General features: G+C 41.2%; 1 protein-coding gene across 1 annotated transcript; it reads left to right on the forward strand.

Moving 5' to 3' along the window:
- The first annotated feature begins 213 nt into the window (after positions 1 to 213).
- On the forward strand, positions 214 to 7,797 carry LOC114134455 (E3 ubiquitin/ISG15 ligase TRIM25). The gene is made up of 7 exons (XM_028001080.1): positions 214 to 521; positions 1,751 to 2,640; positions 3,039 to 3,134; positions 5,417 to 5,665; positions 5,750 to 5,772; positions 6,394 to 6,548; positions 6,964 to 7,797. Exons 1-7 carry the CDS (start codon positions 224 to 226, stop codon positions 7,506 to 7,508), a joined length of 2,256 nt encoding a protein of 751 aa, XP_027856881.1. The 5' UTR covers positions 214 to 223; the 3' UTR covers positions 7,509 to 7,797.
- Positions 7,798 to 10,175: the final 2,378 nt, after the last annotated feature.

Consider the following 10,175-nt stretch of genomic DNA (forward strand, 5'->3'; position numbering starts at 1 on the left):
TCAGTTTAACGTTTATTAATCATGCTTACTATATATAATTCTTTATTAATTATTATTATTATTATTATTATTATTATTACTAATACTAGTAGTAGTAGTAGTAGTAGTAGTAGTAGTATGTTGAAAAGGTTTCAGATGTCGTTTGCTCTAATATGTACTGGTGTACTGTACCTTTAAGACTCGTTTCCAGGGAGAGCGGGATTCAAAATTTGGCTCCGCCTCCATGTTCCTGTCTTCGCGGAAACAGACATTAAACATTAGCCAAACCAAAATGGGGGCAGCTCTTGATACACCAGCGAGGTGCCTTCTCTGTGATGTTATGACCCAAAATCCCGTCACCCTGAAATGCAACCACCGGTTCTGCCGAAGATGTATTGGAGACTTGTGGAGCGTTAGCCCGTCCGGACCATACCACTGTCCTGAGTCCAGGTGTAAAATTGTGTACCAGACCCTTCCGTTTGATAAGAGTTTCATACGGTCGCCTACACCGAGTCGACAGCCACCTCCACGGAGTACTGCAGGTAAACCGGATACACCTTTGACTTGTAACTGGGCAATACACACATAAAGGAATATTCACAATCTGTTACGGTTTACCGGTAACTAGAAGAAGCTAACCTAGCTAACGTTAGATGTCTTCCGGTCATAGAATGCTATTAACTAAGGTTTTAGGATTGCTGAACATTGTTATTACCAGCTTGTAACCCAGCATTCCTCAGCAGCTTAACATTAAAAAGCTAAATGCGGTTCTGTTCGTGTTTGGAGATCCTGACCAGAAGAAAGAAACCAATCAATTTAGAAAAGCATTTCTATGTGAAAAGGTGCTTTATAGTTTATAGTTTTAACAGAATGAGCTATAAAGTACAATCACTGATCAAACCATTTCTTTAAAGTAACAGCCCTGAGGTTTATCTGTTTAGTCTGAAACATCTGTTTGTAGCTAATTAATTTCCCTTTGGGATTGATAAAGTATTTTTGAATTTGAATTTTGAAGAAAGAAAACTGTAAAACTGCATGGTGTAAATTTGAATTTAAAAAAAATTAACCATGTAACGGGAAGTGAGATTACTGAAAGTAATGAAATCCTTCAAATCGCTTTTCAAATTTTTTGGAACGCTGGTTAAATCTGTGTTGAAATCTTTAACACAGATTGATATTTGTTTGCAATAGCATGATCTGACTCTGAAACTGGTAGAAAAATTCAACTTTTGACTTCAGTGATTCAGTTCGAACGAAAATCCCGTATTGATTTTTTTGCTTGGTAAATAATCACAGGTACCAGAACTCTGAAGAATTTCAACATCAGTATGTGACCTTGAACTCAAGCATACTTAGATTATGCATCAGAAAAATAATACAAAGCTCACCAGAAGTCCACCTCTGAGTGGTTCAAAGGATTTGGGAATGGCCTACTCAAAGTCAGGACTTTGATCAGGAGGCTGTCACGTTCCCTAGAATGGAATATTTATTCTGGATTTTAAAAAAGTGAACCATTTTAATTAATCTGTCCCTTCAGGATGTTGCCATCATAACTACTAGCGGAAATTCACTCATCATTCGCAAAATTGTGCATAAACTTCGCATGTTCACCAGTCAACATAACTTTTTTTGTACATCATCACATTTATGTTTTCTGTATTTTATTCTTTTCTGACCAATCACTGCAACTTGGCTGAATTTTGACCAATCCTTGTGTTAATTCAGTCTCCTTCTCATCAGTGTTGACCTGCTTGCATTGTGTTTGGTACAGCGACATCATCCAGTCATAGCGAACAAAGTACGTCTGCCTCGGACTTGAGAAGAACCTCGCTGACCAGCCGGCTCCTTGGGAAGAGAAAGGCCACCACACCCTTTTCAGAGGAACATGTGGCAAAGCGCACCGCTGTGGAGTCTACCAATGACCGGTCCAGAACCGCTGAGACTCCCACCGCCTCCTTCTCAGATAAACCTGAAGATCCAGCTGATGCGGGGACGTCCACAAAACCAATCGACCCAGAACCCACACCGTCTGCGAGTGGTGACGGCGAATCCCTCACCAAGAACTCTGACAGGAAGTCAGCTGAAAGTGATTGGTCTCAAAAGTCAGCGGATGATTCTGACAGCTCCAGTGAAGTAGATCTCTGCGACGCTCCTCTTAATGCAACCCCCAGGAAAGACGCGACAGGAATTCCCACTTCACCAAAGAAACTCGCCTCACCTGGAAGCGCTGAAGCCTGTCCTGAGAGTTTAAGTCCAGGGAACAAATCAGCTCCAGTCAGCAAGACGCCTCTGATGTCCACTTCTGCCTCGTCCAACCGTTTGGGCCTCTTCCTCAGACCAGAGAAGTCAAACAGCAGCCCAGTCCCGTGTCATTACTGCCCTAAAACGGGGCACCAGCCAGCTGTGAAGACCTGCCTGGTGTGTGGGGCGTCCATGTGTAAGGAGCACCTCCGTCCTCACCTGGAGTCGCCCGTCTTCCAGAACCACACCCTGGTTTCTCCCATGGAGGACATTTCCCTGTGGAGGTGCCAGGATCACCAGGAGATCAACCGGATCTACTGCAGGCAGTGCGCGGCGTGCGTGTGCACCGTGTGCACCGTGATCGGCTCGCACCGCGACCACGCCTGCATCAGCATCAGGGAGGCGGAGAAGGAGCTCAGGGTGAGAAAAATGCATCTTTTACCTATGTTCTCCAGAACAAGGTGGTCAAGGTTTCACCCAGAAAACATGCTAAACCCGGTGGTTGGTGCTAGGACAGTCGGCCCGTCGCGTTTTTGAGTTAAAAAATGTTTAAAGTTGACAGGTAATGTGAAAATATCACTTGATAATTATGTGTTATTGAAAGATTGAAGATCAATACCTGAACACCAACTATAAAGTCTTAAAAATGCTAGCATTTTAAAAAGTCTTAAATAAATAAGCAGTGCTTAGCCCAGTGGGGGCACAAGTAAAGCCTGGTGGCTTATAATACACTGAGGGGGAAACCTGTGTATGTTTAGAGATGAATGGTGTCATGAATTCTTGATTGGTGTTTTTTATGTTTGTTGTGATTTTTCCAGGCAAACCTGAAAGAAGAAATCAAACAGCTGCAGGAGGCTGAACAGCAAGTGAAGAGCAGAGTGACTGAACTCACAGAGAAGAAAGAGACTTTCAGAGTAAGAGGAAACTAATTTTACTAGTTTATCATTGGCATAAAGATCTTAATATTCTTTTAGCAGTTTAAACCAAACTGTAGTCTGTTTGCTTTGTCCGGCAAAATGTTCTGAACCTATGTAATTGTTTAATAAACCCATTTAGATGTGCAGACTTAGATCTATCTGTTGCTCTTTATGAGGCCAATCCTTGAAAATGCTTGAATTTCAAGGTTTGGAAAGTGCTTGATATTCAAACTGCACAGTTTATTAATAAAGTGCAATCTAACATATGATTAAAAGCTAAAAATGTGGAAAACATTATTTACAGTTGAAACCAGATATTTTCATACACCTATAACTGATTGTAGTTAAATCCGACAAAATTTATTTTTGTTTTAGAAATAATTTAGCAAATTATTTCGATTTGCTAAATTACAGAAAACTTAAAATATCTTATAGATATTTTTTTTCTTTCCTTGTATATTGTGTTTAAGCATTTAGTTTGAGCAAGTTTGGTTTGTCTCAATGTAGTAAATATTTATTATTCCTGATGGCGTAATGACTTTTTGGTTAGCTTATATTTGCCACATTAAACAACGTTATTAAAATTGAGAGATTTTTTTTGTTGTTGTAATATTTGTGTTTTGTTCTCAGACACGAGACATTTCAAAACATAAGATCTTGTTATATTTTTGATACGTTTAAATTAATTACAAATATAAATACTCTATGTCTGTTTGCTTCTGGAATTTGTGCCTTGTGAGAGATGCTTGCAGGAAGACATCTAAACGTGTCAAATTGGGAGCTGACACCAGATGGTCTGCAGCAAGAGTGATAATCAATCAATCAATCAATCAATCAAATTTTATTTGTATAGCACATTTCAGCAGAAAGACATTTCAAAGTGCTTTACATCATTACAAACACAGAAACACAATGCAACATAAAATCAACAATCAGACCATGATATTAAGTCAAGTTCCATCAATAAATTTGTAATTGATTACATTTCAAATACAATTCTAAACAGGTGGGTTTTTAGTTGAGATTTAAAAGAAGTCAGTGTTTCAGCTGTTTTACAGTTTTCTGGAAGTTTGTTCCAAATTTGTGGTGCATAGATGCTGAAAGCTGCTTCTCCTCGTTTGGTTCCGGTTCTGTGGATGCAGAGCAGACCAGAACCAGAAGACCTGAGAGGTCTGGAAGGTTGATACACCAACAGCAGATCTTTAATGTATTGTGGTGCTAAGCCGTTCAGTGATTTATAAACTAACAACAGTATTTTAAAGTCTATTCTTTGAGCTACAGGGAGCCAGTGGAGGGACTTTAAAACTGGTGTTATGTGCTCTATCTTCCTGGTTTTAGTCAGAACGCGAGCAGCAGCATTCTGGATCAGCTGCAGCTGTTTGATTGATTTGTTGGACAGACCTGTGAAGACGCTGTTGCAATAATCAATGCGACTGAAGATAAACGCATGGATGAGTTTCTCTAGATCTGGCTGAGACATTAGTCCTTTAATCCTGGAAATGTTCTTCAGGTGATAGAAGGCCGACTTTGTAACTGTCTTTATGTGGCTCTGGAGGTTCAGGTCAGAGTCCATCACTACTCCCAGGTTTCCCAGGTGATAACCGACGTGGCAGAATAAACAATGGATGATTAAGGGTCGAAGTTTATGAACCAGAGACAGAGGAACATGAGACCACGGATGCACAAGACACCTCATTGTTCTGTGGGTTCATCAGTTCCTGCATCGTTTCTACAGAAGGAAGTAAACAAGAACTCTGAACTTTGCACTCTACATTACGGCAGCTTGGAGGTGCAACACACCTGTGACTCAAGAGAACAGAAGAAGCAATTATGCTATGTGATTAACTCAAGATAATTAAATAAGCTATGTAACTAGGACTGCCCTAAGGAAATAAAAAGAAAGGGTCTGGGAGGAGCTTGCTTCAGAGCGGGGAGGAGATTGTCACTAAGATGCTCCTGTCTGTTCTCCTTGCAAGTTAATCTAAAACTCACTCGTCTCTCTCTTCTTTTTCAGTTTGAGAATGCTTAGGTAGATGAACCTGACAATTTTAGTTTACTTTGTTGCTCCTGCAGAATGCGTAATAATGATTACAGTAATAAATTATGTCATATAATAGTGAAAAAGTTTGAAAACTTACCTTGAAAGTGGTTGAAAAGTGCTTTAATTGTACGATCCGTGTGAAATAACTGCAGATAATTATTTCCAGTCATTCTTTAACTCTGGTCTTCTGATTGTATCTCACAGTAATATCATGACGCTGCTCTCCTTTCGTCTCCAGGCAGTTCTAACCACAGCGCTGGACGGAGTGAAGCAGCAGTACGGCGCCATCAGAGAGGCGTTGGATCAGGAGGAGCAGTCGGCTCTCCGCTGTGTGAAGAAGGAGGAGAACCGGGTCCTGGGCGGTCTGGAGAAGAAGCTCTGCCTGCTTCAGAGCTCGCTGCGGTCCATCCAAAATGGCCTCCACAACCTGGAGGGTCTGGCCGACGCCAGGGCCGACACGCGCGCTCAGGACCAGGCGTTCATAATGGTCAGCTGGAGTTCACTCTGTTAGATATACGACCATTTTATTACAGAGTAAAACAGAAATATCTTCTTCTTCTCGACTTTTCAGGAGTACAGCAGGATTTCTCAGCTGTAAGTAATTAAACTTCTGCTTTTTCTTGCATTTTAATGAGGGCAATTATCTAACCAAACAAATTAACAATAGTTTGAGTAAATACTGTGCTTAAAAAGCCTTAAGGAGTTCTGGTGTTGACTCTTTTTCATTAGGAAACATCAGAGAGGACATGTGCTTTCAGAGAAAGAGCATCTCTGTTACAGGTTATAGTCTAGACCACAGGTATTAAACTCGAGGCCTGGTGGCCAAATCTGCTTCACTGTAGCATTTTATATGGCCCTCTAGACTCCAGATGCCAAATTTCATCAATCAGTCCTTCCAGTTTTTTGTGATTCCTTGATCACTGAAATCCACACAAAATCTACAGGCAGCAGCATTTTTTCGTGCTAGTAATTTAATTTGAGTATTACAATATTTTTTCTTTTGCAAAAATGGTCAAAAACATTGGACTTAAATGATACTAACTGACCTAACCTGATCATTTTAAGGGTCTCTAAATGTTTTCCAGAGCTGTAAGTACAATCTGTGTGCTAACCACCATTATTCATCTTCATTATGATCATATGGAGTATTTTAGAGACTTTGTTTGGGACCCATGAATCCAGTAGTTTTACTCTGACTCTGCTCTTCCTCATCAGCACCAGTGAGGTGGGGAACTGTGCCGATCAGTTTGCGCCTCCAGAGGAAGTGGACCACGGCCGACTGAGCTGCCTGCAGAGGTGGACGGAGAAACGTCTGGACGCCGTCGTCATCACCATGCCGGGGAAAGACAGAGACCTCTATAGGCTGCTGTGTAAGAAACACTTCACACCACATCCTCCACGCTCGTTATTTTAGCTTAGAAAGCGGCGCTGAAACAATTAATCATGATGAATAGATTACTAATTCTACCAAAAACTCCTCAAGCGTTATAAGGTTAAGTTTCAGTATTAAGAAAATCACCTATTTCTATCCCTTTATTAATCAGTTAATCCAAAAATAGTCAACATATATTAGTAAACTTGTCATTATCGCATAAATAAAAATAAGTTTGATAATTTCTGTTCTGATGGTTAATATTTTTTTGACGAGAAATTTTATTTATAGCACATTTGTAACAGCCTCGGCTTGCCAAAGTGCTTCACAACATCACAGATAGATGAATGATAAAATAAAAATGAAGTTTGTTAATAGAGCGTCCTGTAAAGAGATCTTCTCCCTGCGTCCAGACGGCACCGTTCCTGCCATGGACGCAGACACGGCTCATCCCAAGCTGCAGCTGTCCGAAGCCAACAGGAAGGTGGCGTACAGCGAAGCCCCGCAGGTCTACGCCGACCACCAGGCTCGCTTCAGCTCCTTCCCACAAGTCCTGGCGTCTTCCCCGCTGCAGGGCGGCCGCTGGTACTGGGAGGTGTCCGTGTCGGTGGACGACGGGCGCTGGAAGGTGGGCCTGAGCACGGCTCAGATAGAAAGGAAGGGCCAGAAGGACGGCTCCCGTCTGGGCTGCAACAGCTACTCCTGGTGCCTGGCCTGCGACAAGAGGAAGCTGGAGGCTCTGCACAACAAGGAGACGGCTCCGGTGAGGGCCGATGGCCTGCAGCGGGTGGGCGTGTTCCTGGACTTCGAAGAGGGCAGCCTGTCGTTCTTTGATGCGACACCAGGGGGCAGTCTTGCTTTATTGCATTCTTACAACCACAGTTTTTGTGAGCCTCTGTACCCCGCTCTTTCCGTGTCCAAAACCCACCTGACCGTCTGCGACCTGTTCCACTCATAAACCAGTTTAAACTTTTACATTTCTGACAGCTTGTGCCTTCTTTTAATGAAAATACTTGATACCATTAGGTTTGTTTTTATATTCTGCTGAATCTGAAACATTCTTAGATGATTTAACACTGGAACTGTACCATGGTAATAGAGTTTATGTAATGTTCCCAACAAAGATAAAGTTTTTTGTAGCCTAAGATTTTAAATGAAAGGCAAGCTAAACATGTTTCATTTTAATTTGTTTTCCTTCTTCTTCATGCTGAGCTCCTGTGGAATAAAACGCTCGTTTCAAACACAAAGCCTCGCCCTCATTCCTTCACATTTCAAATAGAAACACAGGTGTGGGTGGCGTGTTTCCCTGGAGCGGGAGCTAACTTTGAAACCCCCGCAGCCTCGCAGCTCCACTGACAACAAACGGCTGAAACTCCTCAGACCGTCGCAGATCTGAACACGTGAAAATGTCCTTTTCCTTGAAGTATGTGGGTCATTTATTCTGACTCGGGTTTCTGCACTGCTGACGTCATTTAGCAGGGTAAGACTTTACCTCGCCTGCTTATTGCCCTCCTACGCAATTCCACTGGAGGCTTTTTTTTTTTCTTTCACTCGACTTTAATCTTCACTGCTCCCTGGGTTTTCTCCCATTAACACGGATTGCTCCGGTAGCATTTGAACCGGGCCAATCAGCGAGTAGAGGAAGAAGTGAAAGGTGACGTTGATTTTATTTCGTTTTTTTGCATTTTAGAATTGTAGTTTTAGCAATGGCAGCAGGAAAAATGAACAAAGCAGCTTCAAAATATTGAAATAACACTAAAGCTGCAACTTTTATTCTAAAAATGTTTTTTACATACCACTCTGGATAAAATGATAAGTTTCCCCTATTTTGCTTTTTATATGTATATGTTTGAGTAAAACGAACGTTGTTTTTTTATTCTATGAACTACTGACATGTATGTAAAATTTTGTATTTAACAGAAAATGAGAAATGGTCAACATAACAATAAGATGCAGTTCTTTCAGATCTCAAATAAGGCAAAGAAAACAAGTTTATGTTAATTTAGAAACAACAATACTAATGTTTTAACTCAGAAAGAGTTCAGAAATCAATATGTGGTGGAATAACCAGGAGATGATCAATGAGGTTCAGTGCAGCGGACTCCTAATTTTTTCCAGAGCTGTATTTGTTAAAACTATCACCATGTCGCGATGGTACAATATGTGAAAAGATGGAGCTAATCTACCTTCTCCTTGAGCTAGTTGTTGCTGCTCGAATAAATTAAAAAAAAAGAAAATAAAAACAAACAATCAGAGCCAGGAGGAGGGTCCTGGCTCTCAATCAACCTCATGTAATGGCTGCTCAATAAGCTAATGATGGAGAAACAACTTACTTTTACAGAACAACCTTTAATCTGCTCTCATTGGTAGCCATGCTAACTAGCCTAGCACTCAGAAGCTGTAGTAGCAGAGAGTGATTGACAGCGCTAAGGCCTGCCTCTTGGTTCTGATTGGCTTTTTCTAGTTAGAACTGGGAGAAGACAGGGGAGGTTTATTTTTTTTCACAGTTTATCTATCTCATACCATACCGTCACGAAACAGTGACAGTTTCAACGAATATGTAAAAAAAATTTTAAAAAATTATAAAATGTACAAACTGCATCTGTAACATCCATCTTGTTCTCTCTTGTCAGCGGACTATGGTTGTTTACAAAACATAACTGGTGCATTGGATACACCACGGGAAAATGTGAGCGATTGGGTAAAATTTAAAACCTACACATAATTTTTTAAAGGGCCTGTTTTTTTATTTTGTGTTTTTCACCAGGCTAAATTTACCAGAACTCCTCCTGGATGTTTGGTCCAGATCCAGAAAGCATCTTGTCTGTGAGCCGCTGCTCCTGGATCACAGTGAATCCAAGCCTATTGCAGTAATAGAGTTGAAAAGGACTTCATGAAAAGTCACCACGGGTCTCAGGCGAATGGAGCCTGGTAAATCGTAACCACCGGCAACTAATCACCCCAAAATGGCTCCTCTGATAGACTTGTATTTGGTATAAGTTCAGTTCCTCCATTCAAACCTGACAATAATTTCATACATGGAGCCACCCGATCCAAAGGTAATCACAAACCTTTTGCTTTCTGTTCCCTTCATCAGCTTCACCACGAAGCAGGAGGCAACACATGTCTGAGAGGAGGAAGGCGGGGGGCTTTAACTCAGAGTTAATTACATTCTGCTCTTCCTTCTCATCCTGCAGCTCTCAAAATCAGCCAGGCTCTCGTAAGCTTTTTTTATTTATTTTTAGACTTGTTGCTCATTGTGTGCTGGCAGGGTAAAAAATAGGACAGGTAGCTGTGACGGAAACAGGAGGAACAAGTCCAAGATGATGTTCCCTCTCTGCTGATCAGTGAAGCATCACTAAATGAAAAGACAAGATCTTCATTAGAGGTCCCATGAGTCTCCAGTCAGAGCTCATATCCCCCCATGAGCCCTCTCTAATACATCTAAATTATACTTTCAAATAGTAGTAATTATATTAACATTACCCTCCGTTGTTTACATTTCTGTCGCTGCTGCTAACTGTCACATAGAAATGGCGATCAAGATGCGTAGAGGAAATAAAATTAAAACAGTAACCCACAGAAACTCAAAGTGGTTTTGATAAGTGTTGAAATAGCAACACGT

This window comes from Xiphophorus couchianus, chromosome 2 (genome assembly GCF_001444195.1).
Source record: "Xiphophorus couchianus chromosome 2, X_couchianus-1.0, whole genome shotgun sequence".
NCBI lineage: Eukaryota > Metazoa > Chordata > Actinopteri > Cyprinodontiformes > Poeciliidae > Xiphophorus > Xiphophorus couchianus.